This window comes from Ceratina calcarata, unplaced genomic scaffold (assembly GCF_001652005.2).
Source record: "Ceratina calcarata isolate Rehan_Ccalc_2016 unplaced genomic scaffold, ASM165200v1 scaffold188, whole genome shotgun sequence".
Classification (NCBI taxonomy): domain Eukaryota; kingdom Metazoa; phylum Arthropoda; class Insecta; order Hymenoptera; family Apidae; genus Ceratina; species Ceratina calcarata.
The window spans coordinates 77,614-98,937 of record NW_017140295.1 but is presented as its reverse complement, the minus strand read 5'-3'; the positions used below and the strand labels follow the sequence as shown (position 1 = coordinate 98,937).

General features: G+C 38.3%; 2 protein-coding genes across 2 annotated transcripts in view; both read left to right on the top strand.

Moving 5' to 3' along the window:
* LOC108621911 (dynein intermediate chain 3, ciliary-like) overlaps positions 1-2,117 on the top strand; it is a 10,221-nt gene extending 8,104 nt beyond the window's left edge. Inside the window, exon 10 of the mRNA XM_026811092.1 lies at positions 1,420-2,117. Within this exon, the coding sequence (XP_026666893.1) occupies positions 1,420-2,117 (698 nt within the window). The remainder of the gene's footprint in view (positions 1-1,419) is intronic.
* Positions 2,118-7,842: 5,725 nt separating this feature from the next.
* LOC108621910 (dynein intermediate chain 3, ciliary-like) lies at positions 7,843-19,287 on the top strand. The gene is made up of 11 exons (XM_018019511.2): positions 7,843-8,025; positions 10,268-10,429; positions 10,730-10,830; positions 11,479-11,636; positions 12,891-13,068; positions 13,392-13,820; positions 14,914-15,196; positions 16,318-16,608; positions 17,623-18,248; positions 18,298-18,336; positions 18,934-19,287. The coding sequence occupies exons 1-11, from the start codon at positions 7,843-7,845 to the stop codon at positions 19,238-19,240; spliced, it is 2,757 nt and encodes a 918-aa protein (XP_017875000.1). The 3' UTR covers positions 19,241-19,287.
* Positions 19,288-21,324: the final 2,037 nt, after the last annotated feature.

Genomic DNA, 21,324 nt, shown 5'->3' with positions numbered 1-21,324 from the left:
CGAGGAAAACAGGTCGAACAATTTTATAATTATCATTTTTTCTAAAAGTTTATTCCTTGAAATATTAGACACAGCTTTTTATTACATGTTTCAAACTTGGCAGAGGTCTTACGGCTCATACAACTTTAAAATATAAACCTATACTTTTAATAATATTATTATACACAATTTCTAAATTATACACAATTTATAATATTATCATACACAATTTATTTTTTATGACAACGGTTCCCCTTATTAGATAATAGTAAGTCATAACTACCATAACATATGCATTGTTGAATTATTTTCAAATTTTACAGGCAATCTTGAGACTTCATCCTTTCTACAGATTTCGAATTGTTTCGAACAAATCAGTTCAATATACATTATTTCGCTTATTAAAGTTTATAAACGTAAGCGTTCAAATACTTACGCGAGCCGCTGCATTAATTGAAGAGCACAAGAACAAATCTGATTAAAAATCTTTTTTATCTCGCATCTTTTAAATTCATACGCGAGCATTACGCAATGCCTGTAATCCCGTAATCGTTTCGATCAGTTTTCTCACGCTCGTCGAAGTTTCCAAATCCCCGCGACGAGATAAAACTTGAAGCGCGTGGCATGTATGCACCGCGATCGAACGGTAGCGTAAACGTTTTTTTTTTGTCGAGATGGGAAAAACCGTGTGACGGCAATAAATCCTGTTTCGCGGAAGCCGGCGCGCGCGGAGGAAAATATTGTCTTATCGCGTTGCCGCGAGCGGCGAAGAGCGTAGAAAAATATTTCGGACCGTGGGTGAGGTGTCGAAGCTAATGGCGAAGCGCTGCCAGATGCATTGCGCGCGTGTGCACAGATTTATTTCCATATTGGCGAAAATGATTTCTGTACTCTGCCGAGATTCTTCCTTTTTCCTTCAGAAGAATTTCCAGTATATACGTCCTGTTTCTTCGTTCTATTTCCGTCTCCGTCGCCTCTTTGTCTCTTTTTGGTTTCATAACGCGGACAGGAATTAATTCGAGATTATGTAAATGAGAAATTGGGTGGTCCCGGGAATTACGAATACCCGAGTTGGGAGAGAGCAAGGAGCAGTTTCGCGATTACAAAATGGGATGGAATTAATTAGCGTCAGGTAGAAAGATCGCCCGCTGTAGACAAGTCTGTTTTGAGGGACTCGGGATTTTTGTTAGCTACGCGGAAGATAAATATCTACAGGATTATAAGGAAATCTTATCGAGGTTCACGTGGTGACAGAGGCAAAAGCAGTACATCAACGTGTCTCGAAATGATATATATATATTTTGTAAACTTATTATCACCATATTTTGTAAACTTATTATCACCAAATGTGCCAGCCTTTTCAAGGTCGAGAGGCATGAAACAAACGATTACTACTACGATAAAAAAACCTCATCGATTAAATGTTTATTGCTGTTTCAGAGAAGCGAAGGACTCAGTTAAAGAAGAAGGCGAAAGAAAATGAACGCGAGGCGATGGCTGAGATGAAGGCAGACGACGAAGAGAAAGAGCAAGAGACTCTCGCTCGAAGCAAATCGTTCGTCGTCGATAATAAATCGTTTAGACAATTATCTGATTACATCGCGCAGATCCCACAGCCGCCACGCGCGGTTAGGCGCAGGATTTTAGAGGCAAAGGATGCACCACCGCGGATTCTGCGAAAGGAGCTCAGTCTGGCGAAGAAGGAAATGCGCGCCTGGCAGGAGAGTGCGACCGCGAGAACTCTTACTACGTGGGCGAACGAGGAAAAGTTGGAAGCTCGCATCCCGAAGAAGATAGAGATCGTGGTGGATGCGGAACACGATTCGGAAAAGAGTACAGCTTTGCTGGACGACGTCCAGAGAGACGCGAAGAAGCTTGACGCACGGCCGGTCTTTGCAAAGAAGAGGGCACGCATACGTAAGGCGAAGAAACCGGTGCTTACCGAAGAAGATATCGAGAGAATCAAAGAGGAGAAACAGAAAAAATTATGGAGGAAGTTGAAGCAGAAGGTGAAACGATTCGACGAGCAGCATAAAGAGCAGAAAGTGTCCTATCCGCGGATATCGGCTGCCTTCGTGCGGACCTCGTCGGACGAGTTAGTGACGGATAACAGTAAAAACGAGGTGTCGGCAGATTAACACGGATTACGAGTAACAGTCGAGTCAGAAGTAAAAAATTGTAATACAGATGCCTGACTCTGTACAAAATCAATGCAACGCATGGGAAATTGGTAGAATACAGTTAAACGAATCTTATCAATGAAGAGTGGAACTATTAGCTATTCACCGAAGGAATTCCTACGCGAAAGTATTACTTTTAACTATTGGCAACTGATCAGGAAGCGGCGGAATACAACGGTAAATAAATCTGATGAAAAAGTTTTGAAGAGGAATTCGAGGTGGAAGAGGCTCGGTCAAGAATCTCTAGCTCCTTCCGACGTTATTACGTATTCGTTGAACGGCGAATCGGCCGGTAGCGCATGGCAATGGGCTAGGATCTCGTTGGAAGAACGGTGCGACCTAGCAGCGAAAACTTTTCACGTTCGTGACGCCGGAAATTCGCCCGTATCTCGGTGACAGCATCAAATTCTGGTTAGGGGAACAGGTGGTTCGTACACGCTCGAACGAGGAAATTATTGAACGCGACGAAAAAGGGATACACGGAGTAAAGTTCGATCTATTCAAAGGGGAAACGTTGATCGTTTTCCATTTGTTTTTTTTTTTATTCGTCGGAGATCCCGATGACAGGTTTTCATTTATTGCCGAGCGGGCTTTGAAGCAATCGCTCTTGCGGAAGTTACACGCGGAACTTAGCTGGAAAACGTGCAAGATAATCCGTGTGGAATTGCGCTTGAATGAACGACCAAACTTGCGTCGCGAAGAAACTTCGTTCCGTTTTCCGTTTCTCGGTTGATGGCGATTCGTCGCAGGCTGGAGAATATCCTTTTGTCTGTAACGAGTATCGCCTGGATTCCTTCTTATTAATTTAGTATATAAACGATCACTGTATTGGAAAGTAAAATTTAGATAATTTCCGAGTTGTTTTTTACGAAGAGCTCCTCTAATTATCGTTACTGGACGATGTTCATTACTTTTTATTAAATACTTCCAAATTTTTTTAATAAAATTGATAAATAATAATTTTTTTCAAATGATAGTTCTTATTGATTCACTCGAGGTATATTTAATCAATGTTTACCACTTTGGAAATCAAAAATCAAATAATTTCCAGGTCATCATTCATGGAGACTCTCATTATTGTCATTGATCAATGCTCAGTATTTATTATTAAGTATTTTCAAGTCGACATATTTTATTATTCTTACCTGAATATACTGTGATTTTTAATTATCTGGATTTTTTACGATGTTTCATTGTAATATTGCATTAATTAGTTTTATAGTAAAAAGAAAACAATTGTAATTAGTATTATGTAAATTCTATAATAAAAGCTGTTTTAGTAAAAAAGTACTGTCATTTGGATTAATTATTTCCTACAATAAATTGTACACAGTGGACTTGAATAACTTCGAAAAGCCCATATGACTTTCTCGTACGAAATTGTGAGTAGAATGAATAAAATAACACAGGCATGTAAATATATATAATTTAGATATGTGAAGTGATGAAATGTAGAATTGTTATAAATATTTCTTGTCTAGGCTCTTCATGTGGAAGCCAGGTAGCCAGGAATCTCTATTATATTTCCAACAAGATTGTATCTTCCAAGTGTGTACATGAATAAAATTTAATGACCTACTAATTTTTGATGAAATCGGATCTAACTAGTAAGCAAGAATATTCAACGAAATTCCTTTTTTGACATAAGCTTATATGGGCTTATCAATTTTTATCCGAGGCTATTCAAGTAAAGAGCACTATATCTAATTCTAGTAATTATTTACATGTAGATAGTAATGTAAATAAATAATAGAAATCAGGCACCGGTTTTACAGGTCTATAATATTCAGAAATTGGTTGACTTAGCGAATATCAAATCGATGGTGAACATTTCGGACAACGAAACGTGCCGCTGGCCATCTTTCCAGCTTTGCCTAATCCGGGAAATGGATCAAAGTTCGCGATCCGATTTGGATTAACCCTCGAACCTGGCGAACGGAGGAATGATTACCCGACACAATACTTCGGGATCCGCGGAATGTACCGGGTATAAAGCCGTTTCGATGGCCCCAGTCGCAGTGTTACTTACACACACACACACACACACATGCAGAGAGATATAACGAGAGTATGGCGCAGAGATAGAGTAGTACCAAAACCGAAGGGTGGGGAAAACCAAAACTCGCCTACAAGGTTCGGTTCGATCTCGCCATTCCGATTCCAATTTTGCCGGCTTATCCGGTCGGAGAAAAAAGATCCAGTCGCTTGAAACAATCGGGATCTCCTCCTTTTTTCTCCCCGCCCCCCCGTTCCTCTTTTATTCTTTGCCGCCGCTTTAACGGGCGCGCGTTCGACCGAGAACGAGGAAACCGACAAACTGGACGTACGTGTGCATTAGCTGATGAGAGAGCAACGGTTTATCAGGCTTTTCGAGAGTTACGCAAGGGTCAGCGAGAGAGGGAGGGGGTGGGATCTGCAAAAAAAAGGGATTGATCGGAAATAGCTGGGAAATGTGGAGGTCGGCGACGACGACAAATGCTGTTATCGCTCAAACGTTAACTATTCGGTTACAAAGCAAGCACGACTACCCAATTTTTTTTTAATCAAACTCATGTTTTATGCACTTTCTAAAAAGGTTTAAAGGAATAAAACAGAGATAAGAAACGAAGTTGGATCGCAAGGGGAATGGTTTAAAAATTTATAGACTTATCTGGTTTTATTGAATCAAGAATATCGAAAAAGGTAAAATCCGGGAACAAGCGTCTCTGTTTTCTTAAAGTATTAACTTACAAAAGGAAATTCTTTTACTCGGTGAGACGTGACGTGAATGCGATTGCGCGTGGGATCAAACAGCGATGGTCAATAACGCGAAACGATCGATTCGTTAAGACAGAATGATTGCATCAGCGGTTCTTGATGAACCAAGTATTAGCAAAGAATTGAGAAGCCTTGATTACAATCTTCTGTCGGCTGTTCTCTCTCTTCCTTTTTACTTCTGTATCAATTGACTGGTTCAGGTTTATAGATTGCTTGTTACAACGATTTCACCGCGACTTGACGGGGAAAATTATTGAGAGAAACAAACGGATATACCCAACGGCGCAACTGAATTCTCGATAAAGATAGACATACGTTTCATCTGGTTTAATAAATGACATTTTTACGTGATTGAAAAGTTTTGATTGATTGTTATCAAATGTTTTGATTGTTATTTCGATATAAATTACGTTTTATAGAATACTATCGTTCCACGTCGCGGTTTCGTTCGCGTATTTTCTCTCGTTGATCAAACTACTGTATGAAGAGGTAAAAGTCGGAGTGGTGTAATTCGTTCTTCGGAATTGAAAGGTACCGGGAATGGTACAGCTGCTCTGTTAACATGCCCACATTATCCTGCTATCACTTTGCAAGGTAGATGAGTTAGGACTCACTTCATCTTTTATTTAAACGTATTACCATTCGTAGCGCAAATCGCAAGTTGGTTGAAAAGTGACTTACACCATTAGGCTTTTTTTTCTTTCCTTTTGGCCTTCCTCATATGAAAGCATAGAAGGCATTCCATCTCGGAGACTTTTCTCAAGGACGTACTGATTTTTATGAAATTTTATTACGTACGTTACAGCATTCTTGTTAGATATTTAAGATGATGGTGTATATAAAATACTCTTAACAAATATCTTTGTCAAAATCTGTTTGCTGGAATGAATTCTCTATTACACAAAAAGAAGGATTTTATTTGCGAATATATCAAAAAAAGATTGAAACATCATCACGAAGCTATATTTTTCTTATCTAGCTTACATGTCCAGAAGAAGTAGAGCAACATTTTCATTATTCCTAATAGTATCTTTTGTTGTAAAAAATACATTGTATATTTTGAGTAGTTTTTGAGACTTTTGCTAACACAAAAACGCTTTTCCATTATACATACATGCAATAGTCAGATATTGATGTAAGAATAGAAATAGTAGGTATGTAATATGAATAGTATTGAAATATCGGTATTCAATTTATGTATGAAAATTACTCTGAATATGGAAAATTATGAAATAAATTGACTGTATCGAACTGACATAATTATGTAACAATGTTAATCTGTAATTTTAAGCAGAAGAGGACATCAGTAGAGTAGAATTACTTGGGAACCGTTAGACACTCGATAAAAACCGATTGAAAACTAAGCGCGTTGAAGTTAATGAAGTTTCTCTCTCGTGCAAAGTTAACGGATCAGTTGGTCAATAACAAAAGCTCGACTCGAAAGGCAGCCATTTGTACCTCAGCACGAAGTGCTTTTGAGACTCAGATACGATCTAATTAGCCATCGAGAAATGCAAAATCCAGAGCAGAAGCGATCGATTTTTAGTCGCTAAGAGAAATCATTGTGCTTGCCGTTCCACGTCGATCGTCCATTCTGAAAATTGATACTATTTCAAAAATCTCTTCACTCTTACGTATAATTTTTTATCTGGCAAAATAAAACGTGAATTAGAATAAAACTGTTAAGCTCGCCGTTTCGTATCGGTTCTGAAAATTCTTACTGTTACAAAAATGTTTTCAATATTACGTATAATTTTTTATCTTCCAAAATAAAACGTGAATTAGAATAAAAAATTATCGCCGATTTCAGGTAATCCCCCGGCTTTTAATTTTATAACAAAAACCATGCAATCCGGCAGACGATGCTTTCAAACGTTGATTCATTCGCGAGGAACGATAATCGTTCAAACATTTGTCTGTCATTATTTAACAAACTCTTTCCCACAATGAAGTTTTGTTCAACGAGTTCCGAGCGTAGAGTTCAGGCGGTCGATTTGAAAATCGTGGCCATGTTCAAGCCAGGAAAATCTCGAAATGGCAATGATAAAGTTTGGTCCGCGCTAATCCGTTGCTCCGTGTTTATGCTCGATTCACATGCTAAAGAGAGGAAAGATCCTCTTGGCGACGAATGGGGAGAGGCGGAAAGGACGAACGCCAGAAGAAGGAAGACGTTCGCAACCGGCGAACGCACAGCGTGAATCTTCAGTCGAGTTTCCCCCACCCCGCGCATGTTTGCCGAAACAAGGCAAATATCATTCCAGGCTGGCAACTTTATTCGCTTCGTGAATCTCCATGAATCTTTCAGCACCTGCCGTCACCGTCGCCGCTCTTATTCTCTTCTCGGTGAACCAGCCCCGCGGAAGCGTTGCAAACACGCGAATTATCGTGTCAATCCACAGCTCCGACTGCGGAATCACCAAGGGAGAGATTTAAGGCCCGCACGTTACTTATGACAGTCTCAAGATTTTTCTATTGAATCAGGTTAGAGCCTGGTTTCACCAAAGATCTGTTTTTCCATTCACCACGCTAACCGCTAAACCTAAGTTTTTCGCCTTTCTTTCTGTTCAGCCGTCAGACTTTTAATGATATTCGTTAAAATTTATTTTGTTAACAAGTAATATATTTAGGTACTATTCTTCTATTATAATTTCTAAATTATTTAAAATGTATTAATAGAAGAATATAATTTTTTAAATTGTATATAGTCACCGGTGACTGACAAAGCGCTTAACATGTTAAATCCAAGGCTCCCGATATTTTCATTACCATCTATTATTTGGCAAACTATGGTTAAAAGAATTCATTAGTTTTATCATATTAAAATTATATTAAGTACTCTTTTGAAACGTGGTTAGAAAAGACACTGGTAAAAGCATCCCTGTGCTAATTTCTCTGATGAACCAGGTCTCGGTTGTCTCTTTGGAGAATGGAGGTGAAACGAGTGTACGTGAAAACTCGCGCCGAGTTTGGGAAGCAATGCATCTTCGATCTGTACGGTCCAAACCTGGACGTGGATCTCTCGCCGTCCCCTGCCCTGATGCACGATTATATCAGGAGGACTCACTGTCACGTAGGAGTGCAGCACTCGAAGCAATTCGCGTTGCACCAGGTTAGGTTGGCGTCATTAAGGAGATTGCCAGTTGCCTCTCTGGAGGCATTCATAAATGTATCGACATCTGCCTTGCGTTCCGACTGATTGTCTGAATCCGGCGCGTACTCGCGCTTCGAAATGGCTATGCTTGATCACGAGATGCACGCAAGATTCTCACGAACTACTCATCAATTTTGTTTTATAATGTTTCGTGATAGAGAAAATTACAATAATTGAAACAACTAATAATAATTAAAGCTGTTTAGTTTGTAATTGCAGTAATCTCCGAATGTATGGTCACCCGTCGGGACCTGGCTTGGTCATATGCTCGGAGCGGCGGATTTCATGAAATTGCTCGTTGTTCGAGCGCGCAATGTGGGAAAAACAATATCGACTATGCGAGAGACAACTATAAGAGACGATGAATAAATATAGACTCAATATTAGCAATAAATGTTTTAAACAAAAGTTGTAGGTATTATTATCACTTGCAAATAAGATTCTATACAATTTTCTTTTAACACTAATAATTTGTGAGTAATCATCATAAGTAAGAAACTTATTCTCCAGTATAGAATTTTTTTACATAGATTACCTGTTTGTTGTTAATAACTTGTTAATTATTGATGCTAGCAACAAGTGGTTTAAACAAAAGTTATAGTTATTACTATCACCTAAAAGTATGGTCGTATATAATATTTTTATAACTTCAATAGCTTTTGAGTAATCGTCATAAGTATCAAAGTGATTCCTCAGTATAAGATTTTTTAGTTGGAATAGTAATTTACTGTTAATAACTAGCTAAGTATTGATCCTAGCAGAAAATGTTTTAATGAAAAGTTGTAGGTACTATTATTACCTACAAATAAGATTCTATACACTTTTATTCTAACTGCAATATTTTCTGAATAATCGTCATGAGTATGAAACTGATGACTGAGTATATGAAGAAGAATAAGCACAGATACATAAGGCCCGAGACTTGCGTCAAGCGAGCACTTCCAAGAATTGGTGCCATATATTCGAGGAAAATGTGCCCATATATCCGGAGATTACTGTATTTGTATTCCTTCATTCAGATATTTTTGCCATTTTGTTGAAAACTAAGTATATCAGTAATGAAACTCCTAAATGAATTTTCTTTCATCAAATTTTCATTCATTCATTCCATTTTCTAATTACGTCAACTTGCTTAAAAATAAATTATGATTTCCTCGTGAAGATAAATTGCTTTGAGCATTTCATAACAGAGAAGAGGTGGGTACGTCGACAGTCAGCTACTGAATTAAGTGTCTTTATGTTCCTTATTGTATAAAAGTAAAAAAGCGCAAGCGAGCGTAACGGAAAATTCGCGTAAATTGTAGTAGTGATCCGCGGCGTTACTTTGAAAGCTCGTAGCGGAAAAGTTTATTCAGACGCGGCAGCGCTGCGCACAGGCTCCTGTGTTATAACAACAAAAGTAGTATTAACTTGTTGAAAGCTCTCAGTCAAACTGATACGAATCTGACGGGTCCACCGAGAACTTTGTTACTTGATAACATCGAGCATGCAATTTAGCACGCTGCTTCTGCTACTAGTATTCTTTCCCTGGTTTCTATACAGAATTTCGATGAAGCGCTCTACTCCCAGCGATGCAATAATTTATAAGAAAATGCTGAAGATTTCGGATAGTGTACGATGCACCTTTATACCGATTCTCCGTTTTAAATCGTTTTTAAACAGAAAAGTTTATTCGATAAACACTTGCGAAATTGCGTATCGCTTTCGGAATTATGTAAATATTTGATTCTCAAGTATCACCAATGATTAAGTATTAACCGAGAATTCTCCCTCAGGAAATTCTCTTCAGGAATTTAAAATAAAAAGGAGCTCTCACCCAAATGGGAGTATGTAGAAGGTGTCTAATTTATTTGGAGAAAAACAGACGGGGAACCTTGCGTGTGTGTCGGACAGATGTGGAAAAGCAGTAATCGGTATTTGATTGCATGGAACATTGCATTATGCATACGGATTAATCGCCGTGCGATGTGCACGCTAGATGATTTACCCATTAACAAGCGGTAGAATCTCGCGAGCGGAATATCAATTGGGGTGTTAAAAACGAGCTTTTTTTGTCCTCCGTGGGCGCGGTGTTGCGATAAATTTTCGAAAAATCGTCAAAATGTCACATAAATTATTCCGCGACTACCTGCGTCCTGTATATTCGCTTTAAATGCTCTATCTTTTTACGCTTTTTAACGTTACTACTATGGACATTTAGGCTCAAACCGATCGGAAAGAGATAAAAAACAGTGGGATGTATCATTACGAAGGCGGTTGGCCTAAGGAGGTCAACCCGAAGGACGAGGAGGCCACGATCAGATTTCGAAGGAGAATTGAAAAAGATGACAATTGGGCACCGAAATTGCGGAACTTGTTCAACGTGAGTCTCCCATATCTTACTATTATACAGGATGGGCCGGAAATCGTACAAACGGGCAGGGGGTGATTCTACGTTAAAAAAGAAGAAAATACCTGTCACATACACATACCTATCGTGTTATACGAGGGTTACCTACATTATTTAAGATGGTACCAAAGTAAACTGCCAGTGGTAATACTAAACGGCACTCAAATGTAAAGATACAAGTATATGTATAGATATAGTATATTAGAGTGCGAGAACTGTCGATAGATTTAGTGTTAACAGGTCGAGAAATTTTCGAAATGAAATTCACTGCAGATGATGGAGCACAGTGTCCTTCAGAACGGCACCATGGACATTTATGAACACTTTTTTGACGATATGATACCCAAACCGCTGGTACAGCCTTTAGGTTTCAGGTGAGCAATCATAAACTTCAAAGATTAACTTTCTTGGCTAATTATCTCAGAGCGAAAGACCTGTTTCTCAAAAGTTTTCAAATTGCTTTCGAATTAAATTCGAAAGTTGAAAGGAAAATAAATAAGTCATGCCATGTCGCTATAACTCGTTTTTACGAGAGCAACAGATTTCCTGTTAAAAACGTTTTAATTTCCTGTCCGATCGATGTTCCGATCGCAAGCCTGAAATTCACTATAAATTGGCCCGATTCCGAGGGAAAATTGCTGTTATAATTACACTTACACATCACTTTCGGCTTCAAACAAAAAATGAGAAGCGTTGTCATGCGTACACTACAAGCGCCGTGTATGTGCGAGATGTGATCAAAGAGCATCCTTTAAAACGCTCATGAAAGTTTCAACATGCTTTAACGAGTTTCATACCATACCAATCTAACAATTAATTCACGCTCATTAACGTTTCATTAAATCGTGTCCGCCATGCTCGTTAAAATAAATCTCTAGTAGCAAAATACATCTACACAATCATAAGTAGTTGATAATAAAAGGTAAATAGTTGATAATAAAAGGTATTAAGGGATACTGAAAATGCAAGCACTGACAAAAATTGTCAGCGATTTCAATTGATGAAAGTCGATTACTTTCAAGGACTGTGAACGTGTATGCAGATCCGGAGAGGCCAAGAAGGCCCGTGACCTGCATTTCCACGTCACCGGATGGGGGTAGCAGGCTGGCGATCTCCTACTGCTTCCTGGATTACGGAACGACGCTAGATTATAGTAAAAGGGTGTACATTTGGCAGGTCGGTAGGTAGAAGAAAAGCTGTTGGAACGTTTTCCCGGAATTGCTTAGTCCTATCTGTTCCACTTCCATTGCATTAGGAATATTTGCTATTTACATCTTCCTTTTTGCATTCGTATAATACAAATTGGCGTTTTAAATTTTGTAACTGCTATGATTAGACTGCAGTTTTTATGCATTTATAATAGAAGCAAATGTACATAAATTATACATGCTGAGCGTAGTCTATAATATAATTTCGAATATTGAAAGCTAAATGCATGTTTTACTATTTAAATGATAAATGAACCAATTGTCTACCTGCTTGTCTAAGCTGCTACCATGAATGTTCTATTATGCATAAGGATTCGCAGTCTAGTTATTACAAAGCTTGATACCACATTTTATTTTATATTTTTTATATTATATTCAATATTCGTATTTATACAGTTTTAAACAAAAGTTATTCATTCGCATTATACCTTTTTATTTTTTCAACGGATATTAATCATCATTTTTTTCTTTTTCTTCTTGTTTTTTTTTATATTAAATTTATTTTATACATGTTCTATTCATATAGTTCACCAGATATTACCAGCTCGATTTTCGTCTCTATTTTTATACGTAGCAAAGAATGTTATAATGTGGAATAGTCATCCCCTGCCCGGTTGTACTACGATTTCCGGATCACCCTGTATAATAACGAAAGTCGAGGTAGTAGTATCTGGTGAACTACTCTACATACGGTATATTTAATAAGGTATTATTATTTTTGTTGTTAATAATATAATAAAATTATTTTACTTTTATTATTTTATTGAAGAATAACATCCAGTATTGTTAATAATAATACTTCTTATTATTGATGGTAATAATACTTCTTATCTTTGTCAATAATAATACTTCTTATTATTAATAATACTTACTATTATTAATAATAATAGTAATTTAAGGGCGTATTCACTGCTATCGTTTATAGAATACAGCATTTTTATGCATGGCTATTATGATTATTATTATTAAATATAATGGCTATGCATGAAAATGGAGTATTCTATAAACCGTAAATGTAAATAGTAAATTCGTTTATAAAATCCGCTTCCGTCTGGAGGAACGTGCAAAATATTGTTCGTGGTGTACATCCACCTGTGATGGTGAAGAATTCATCACGAATCGAATACGAAAAATACGTCACGCGGATGCGGAAGCTATTTTTTTTCCCCGTTTGCAACGCGTTTAAATCCGGATTATGAAAACTGCCTTCGTCATTTCGCGAACAGAAAATCCGACCGAGCCTTACATGGCGCTCGATCCCTTTACCCCGTGCGTGGCTCTCGAGTTTAATCCGCGGGATCCTTCCGTCCTTGCCAGCGGCCTTATGACGGGCCAAGTATGCAGCTGGGATCTCAGAACCGCACACTCTCCCGTACAATCCTCTCATTTGCAATTCAGTCACAGGTAAGCGACGCGAAGCGTCGATTCCACCTGACAAACTTTACCTCTGACGGTTTTTAGTTCGCGTTTGTATTAAACAAAAAAACTAATTGATAAAAAGATATATGTTTGAAAATTTATTCCTATTAGCCGATATCGATAAATAAAACTTTTCCATCCACCCATTCATTTTTTACAACTTCTGCAGAAAATTACTCTTAGTTGAAATGTTTAATTGTTTCAAGGAGTTTGCTAAAATGCGATGAATAAAATAATTTTATCCGTCTATTCATTTTTCACAACTTCTACAGTAATCAATTTCTGGATAATACATGTAATTGTTTCAGGGAATTTGTTCATTCGATAAAATGGATATCGACGAAAACGAATACGGAATTCTTCTCGGCGTCGACTGATGGTCGGGCGATGTGGTGGGACACGAGACGACTTCGGGAACCGATCGAGGTGCTGGTATTCGACCTCGACTATCCAAACGAGCCACACATGGACAGGGCCATCGGTGTATCCTGTTTGAACTTCGGCCCTATGGTCGGTACCAAGTTCATGTTCGGACTGGAGAACGGTACGGTGATCACTGGCTCGAGGAAGATGAAGACGAACGCAGAGAAACTCGCGGTCAGATATGAGACGCACTTTGGGCAAGTGTACTCGGTGGACCGCAATGTGCTCAATCCGTCATTATTCTTGACCGTCGGTGGATATCGGGCTCGTGTCTGGTCTGAAGACACCAGGGAGGGAAATATATTTTCCACTCCGTATGTTAGTTTTCATAGGATATTAATGTGTCTCCTTTCATCACTTCTTCTATTCCTCCGTGATCTTCTTTGTTCAAATTAGAGTCCTCTAGTCAAATGGCAAAATATGAACGTGTTGAACGTTTTTATGTATGTGTGCGAGGCGAGTCCAGGATATAGCGAGCCATTTGTCCAGTACTGTTCACTTGGATAGCCTTCTCGTAGGAAGTTTCATGTAATATGAACAAAATAATTAATGTACATAATTTAGATATGTAAAACGATGAAATGTAGAATTGTTGTACATATTTTCTCTCTTATCTATCGCAAAGCATTAACTAATTGCGATTAAACACTTGAGGTTGTTCATGTGAAAGTTAGAAGACTTCCAACAATAATATGTTTCCAAGTGTGCAGATTAATATGAACTAATATCATTTATTAATTTATAATGCAAACGGATCTAACTAGTAAGCAAGAATATTCATTAAAATTCCCTTCTTTGAAATACCTAAGGTCATTCAAGTGAGGAGAACTGTACGTTTATTGTCGATGAAATTGAAACAGTGATCTTCGGTTGTATACTGATTATACAGGGTGTTCCAGAAAAAGGGTTAGAGCCGAGGAGAGGTGATTATATCTGTGTTTTTGAATAACAATTTCCTTTGGTAAAATGCAAAGTGATCCGTAGTTTTTGAATTATTAACGAAAAACACTGACCAACGAGAGCACGCGTAGGACCCGCGCCCAGCCACGGGTAGGTTGGCTCGGATTGCGACGCTCGGCAGTAGCTCAGCGCGGGCCTTACGCGCGGTCTCATTGGTCAGCGTTATTTCGTTAATCATTCAAAAACCGTGCCTTACCTTGCATTTTGCCACACGAAATTGTTGTTCAGAAACACTTACAGAATCATTTCTCTTCGGGCCTAACACTTTTTCTGGGACACTCTGTATGACTGAATGCGAATGATACTCGATCCATCATAAGTGATAAGAAGTTCAATCGCGAGGGGTTAATTATCATCTAGTCCGAACAGAAGCAAGCTTTTTAAACGCATATTGAATACATTTCACTAATGCTTATGATGCATGTAAGTCTACTGCCATTTCGGCAGATATTTAACGGATTACCCAACGGCCGGTTGCTGGAGCAAGTCGAGATACTCCGTTTTCTATGTGACTACCATCAGCGGACGCTTGTTGGTCTGGGACGCCCTGCAACAGCTACGAACACCTGTGTTCACGTTGCAATTATGTGACGAGAAGCTCACGGCTCTTTCGCCATTCGAGGAAGGAATTTTTGTGGCTTTTGGCAACAGCGTCGGCAGCGTGTACCTCGTCGAACCGACGGAATTCTTTGCGTCGTTCGAAAAAAAGGATAGGACACTCTTTTCAGAGGTAAACAAGCATGAAATAAAGCCTCTCGTACGCTTTCACTATTCTTCAAACACATGCATGAAACCTTTTTTTATCACTGCTTTTCTCCTAGTCTTGGAACTCTCAAAATAAAAATTTCTTGAATCTCCAATTCGCCAATCTATTCGAGTGGAAATTTGACATTAAACCGACCACTACCGATCAGATTGATCGTTTTCAACATTTTGTGCATTTAACTACCCTTAATTCTCTTTTTAAGTTCATAACTGAAATTAATATAAATATTTCGTGTCGTCATTTTATGAAAGTTATTCATTTATTAATTCATTCTGTAACAAATCGACAATGGTCTACGTATAATTATAAAAACAATAATAATAAAACGTACGCATCCCGGCTAAGATGAGACAGGATACAAAGTATTTCGTCTATGTCTATAATGTCAAATCACTGGTGCTATATACAAGGTGTTTCAAAACTAGTAAAAGATATTGAAATGGGAGGTTCCTGACGTAATTTTAAACAACATTTTCCTTAGCGAAAAAGTTGTCCGAGGCGTGGTTAAAGAGTTATTAACAAAAAATCCCCACCAATCAAAGCGCTCGGTTGGCGCGAGCTCCGGCTCGGGAGCGTTGGTTCGCATTCGGACGCACGGCCTATCAACAATCTATCATTTCTCCATTCATTCCATTTGAATAACGATTAAATGTATTAATTGTTATTAATTTCCTTGAAATTGTTATTCATGTAGTTTATTATTAGTCATTTTCTTAAAACGCTTCGTATTTAGCGGAGCGGTTGTTTACGTATCAAAGGCCGGGCGTCCGGATCCGAGCCAACGCTTCTGAGTCGGAGTTTGCGCCAATCAAGCGCTCTGGTTAATCGGGGTTTTTTGTTAATAACTCCGCAACCACGCCTCGGATAACTTTTTCGCTAAAGAAAATGTTGTTTCAAATTACGACAGGAACGTCCCATTTCAATAGCTTACACTAGTTTTGGGACACCCTGTAGGTAACGAGATTTGCCGTGAAAATCGTAAATTGGCTTGTACTAATTCGCGAGATATCTCGTCCAGGATAACGAAACGGTTAATAATATTTCCGACTGTAACTCTTTGTGAGAACGAATGATTTTTCCTTCAGTATTTGGAGAGAAGTTCGAAGCTAACGAAGGCTGTGGACGTGCGATTGAAGGAAATTAAGCTGCAAAAGACGCAGGCCGAGTCGGAAGGAGCAACGGAAGTTTCGCGGATAAAGGAGAGAAAGGTCACGAGGAGGAGCATAACCAAGCCTAAAGACAAGCCTAGGGACAGCAAAACGTCTAAAGCGGACAAAGAGAAGGAAAAAAAGGATAAAATGCCTAAGAAGATTCGAGATGACTTCGATCCAGATCTCGTCGCCGCTGAGGCGAAATATTACGAAGCCGTGCAAAAAGTAAACGCCACAGTCAATTTACAATTCATTTGCATTTATTCATCTCTAGGAGGTCGTCGGACCTCAAATGATTTTAAATTCGTGTTGATTCTTTCAAAATGCCAAGTAAATCGTCGCCCGAGGTAACTAATTGCTCTCTCGTGTCATTAAAACTCCTTACAAATTTTTAAACATTAACAGTATATTATTGGAATTTACTATCAGTATTCAGTAATTTTAATGACAATTGTAGGTACATTTCATGTAACAATTTGATAATTGTAATAGTTCAGTAATATAGCGTGAAACAAATAATTATTCTTTTGTGTCATTAAAACTCCTTTCAGATTTTCAAACAGTAACAATAGCAATTTAATATTAGTATTCATTCGTTTTAATGACAACTGTAGGTACATTTTATATAACAATTCGATAATTATAATGGTTCAGTAATATCGAAACTTTTGTACAGCAGGAATTATGAAAAATCAATTGTTCACGAATATCAAATTCAGAACGTGGCGCACGGGACTTTTTAAAAAAATGAAATTCATATTGAAATCCTATCGGGAATAAACGTTCGATAAGGATCGATTAAATTAAGTGTAGTCAGTGAAAGATTTCAAATCATCCACCATTACTGAAAGAACCTTGCCCTAAACTTGTGTTCTTGTAATTCACCGAGCAGCAATAATCACGGCCCATTCTATTTATCATTTATTATGCACTATGTATGCACAACTACTTCCCCAGTTTCTCTATTTCTCCGCTGTTGCGCCCTGACAGTCATTCCGAAATTCCCTCCATCTAGCCGCTCACAGGGAATACTTTACAAAGCTGGTACGGAGTACGGAGTCCCTTGGGGTCAGTACACATACAATTACTCTCCTCCCCGCTCCACAGTTATGCCATCAATACTGAGACACCGTGTATAGTTAATGTCCGGTATTAGGTGCCGTCCGGCATTAAGGGAACGCCCCTATTAATAAAAAAAACTAATCAAGCTATCATCTTAACTACATCCGTTACCACTAGGGATTGGAAGCATACGCCGACGAAACCGATCCGACGATCATCCCAGTATTGCAGATCCAAGTGGGCGTTAAGAAACCGGAGAAGAAAGCTAGAAGACTGTCCCAATCGCAGGACGAAGACGATAAGAAACACCAACACAAGGAGCATAAAGTTAGGAAATCAATGATTAGGAGGAGAACGCGTAGGACGATAAAATCGTCGATGCGTGAGCCCGACCTGATGGATCAAGCGAAACTGAGCACGGCCACGGAGTCGGGGATCATGCTCACGAAGGATGGGACAAAGAGAAGGAAGAAGCACAAGGCGAAGGTGGTGTCGACGTTACCGGTACCATGCAAAGACGTGGTATGCAAACCGACAGTCTGTTGCCGACTGATGAGGAAACGTAAGAAAGCCAAGAGAAAAACGAAACTGAACGGGGAGAGCGGACCGGGCGAGGAATTAGTCACAGAGGAGACTAGACCGCCGGCTCGAATTAGGTACCGTAAGAGGATGAGCATGCTTAAACGGATGCAATCACCGCCGATGGAACTCGCGAGTGAGGTCGCGCAGGCCAAAAAAGAAATCAAAATGTTAACGTACAGAGGACAATTGAAGAGGAGTTTAATAATCCCGAAACACAAAAGGTAAACGATACTTTATTGCTTTTCATTATTTTTGTTTCACGATTTACAGATTCGGTCATCATAATTTTGTATATAATTTCACGCGTAGGTAAGTTTGATTTATTATTGAAGAAATCAGGGATACGATTTTCGGAGGGGGAATTTGATAAGAGAAATTGGTACCGACAAGTAGAAGAAGTTTAAACGACGTCAACGGACATGCGAATTTTTGGGAGACTCGCCTGAAAGTTCGCTCTCCTCCGTCATGCATAGTCTCGCAATTTGAATTGGTGATGCAAGAAAAACTTTCATTTATTCTTTTCTCGAGAAAACGCGGACAGATCGATCTCTGCAGGAAAAAAAGTTAATCGAAATTCTTCTCCGCGTGTGCCACTTTCATGTTCCCTCCCGCAAACGAGCGAAAGCATCTACATATTACAATATGCATAAGAAAATACACGCTCGCGCGGCTCCTCTTGTCGGTTTCTTATAAATCGAGAAGAGATTGCTCCTTTGCCAAAAGCAAATTGTACAACAGAATTGATGACAAACTAAAATCTAATTCTAATTATTGTTATAATTTAATGGAGATTTATAATCGATGACCAATTAAATATCGTGGTGGCAAGAAATATTTCACAAAAGTGACGATTATTAATATTTATCATGTCCAGCGTCCTGATATCAATTTTCCTTTAACCGATAGAGTGTCCCAGGCGATCAAAAGGAAAGTGAAGTACAGTTTTCCACGCGACGGGATCAAGGGGCCCAAAGGGAGCGAGGACGTGTTGTCGAGCTCGCAGGAGGAGGATAAGGAAAGAAAGCGGAAAGTTATTCTGCAGCCGTGCACGATCCCGAGAGGGAAGACCACCGGGCAACTGTTCTCGGAGATACTGGGCATCCCTACACCGGAATTGACCGAGGAGAAGGTGCTGGGCAGGAAACTCTTGGACAGGCACCGCACTGAACGGGGCAGAGTTTTTCCACGAATTTCGGAGTTCGGTCAACCTTAGTCGACTCCACTGCCATTGCCAACGAGAGTCTCTGCCACTTCGCCGGCTGAAAAGGTACGATGAACGGTTGCATCACCGAGCGTCGGAGATCTCTTCCGTCCAGACTATTATTGATTTAAACGACGATAGAAATAGACGACGTACATTCCTACTCATACCTTGGCAGAGGAAATAATAAGCGAAACAGATATTGTAAGATCAGCACATAACTAAATTTAACTCGTGACATTTTAGCCTCAAGATAAGACTCGTATGCAAAATCTAATAACTTTAACGTTATTATTAAGGTAATTAAGTTTTATGGTAATAAATGTATAGAATAATGGAATTTACACTTAAAAATATACCTGAAAACTTTCAAACAGAATTCGACGTACTCAACATTTTCTCTTACTGTAATTATATATTCAATTTTTAAAGACGAGCTGCAAACAGATATTTTTTGATTGTCCATAAACACAGGAATGAAAACTTGTGAGATTTATGAGCGGGATAATACCTATGTATACATTTAAGTATAGTTTTTATTGCTCCATTTAACTTGCTGTAGATCTCGATTAAAAGACTAAAACGTTAAGCGACTCGCGGTTCGTTAATAAACTGCGTAATTTGGAGCAACGTTTCTTTGCCACGAGTGTAGGTAATTTATTTGCAGCACGGAGACCACAGTTCCATTTTTGCAAACGTTTATCGCTTTTTCCTTTGTTCACCGAGAATTTCAATTAAATTTCTCGCGATTCTGTTCTTTTTTCTTGCGTGCATGGACGGTGTGTAGCGTGAATGCGACAGTTAAGTGAGAAACAAGCTCCATGGGGCAACAGAAGTTCTGCTATTAGACTTAAGAGAGAAGTTACTGTGTATATAATCACGCGAACATTTTGCGTTTGTATTAACTTTGTAAATGAAGATGGAATTAAAGACTTATTTGATTCGTTAATTGGCTGACTTTTGTTACATGAGGTTTCTCATTTGTCATAAATCTTATAGCCTGACTATTTTTCATTCCACTACAATAAACCGTATTAAGTGAGTTCTTACGTGAATTATAAATATCCGAAGATATCGCGACTACTAATTTCATATATTTTCTTCGTGCAACGCGGTAAATAATTATTATTATTATTATTAAGAATTATAGTAAATGCCACAATTTCTATTCATGTTACAATCTTGACATATTTTTCTATAATTTTAAGATTAACGACGACCAGTTTATATATCATAATATATTCTTTAAACCTCTAGCAGATTGTAACTACAGGAAAATAGAGGTACCTCTGATATTTAAAATGACAGACAAATAAGTCAATAAACAGAGATTGAGACGAGAACAGAAATTGGGACATTTATCATACATGATTTTAGAGAAAGGGAGAAGTGCATATTTTATTGTAAACTGTTTTACATTTTTTTAGGTTTCCGAGGTAAACGCTTATAACCACCTCTTTTTGTCTGAAAGTCCGCTTATAATCTACCATACATTTTGTATCACATTTTGTTGGGATAATATTACACACTTCTTTATCTAACATTCGCATATTTCTGATTTTAGAGTTAAATCTGCTTTAGTTGAGCATTAGGTGATCTTCTTCATCGTTACTGGCTTCTTATCTTCCATCGTTACTTTTTTTTTGAACTGTCATTTTGGACGATTCGGACAGTGACTAATAATCAAGATTCTAAAAGTAGAGACATTTTCATTGATTGTGAGTCGAAATACAGACATGGATGAGAAGAATTAACGATGCCGAGTTTCGAGTGACATGAGGAGAAATACGTCCTTCAAGTCTTCATTTTACGAAAGAAATTGATTGTAAACGATATTTTGCCTGATTTATATCTGTGTGAATGTGTATTAAATTTCACAGGTGAATATACTTTTCATTTTAAATTCTGTTCTGCTTTTTATGTTCAGTTAATAGCAAAATTATGTTTAAATGATAACGAGTAGAAATTGTGACACTTATTTTAACCACGTCATACGATAGTCTACTCTAACATATGTAAAAACTGGGAGATTATTTGTAGTAAGAACGTTTTAATTCGAATGTCACTGTATAAACTTTCAAATCCGATTTGTAAAC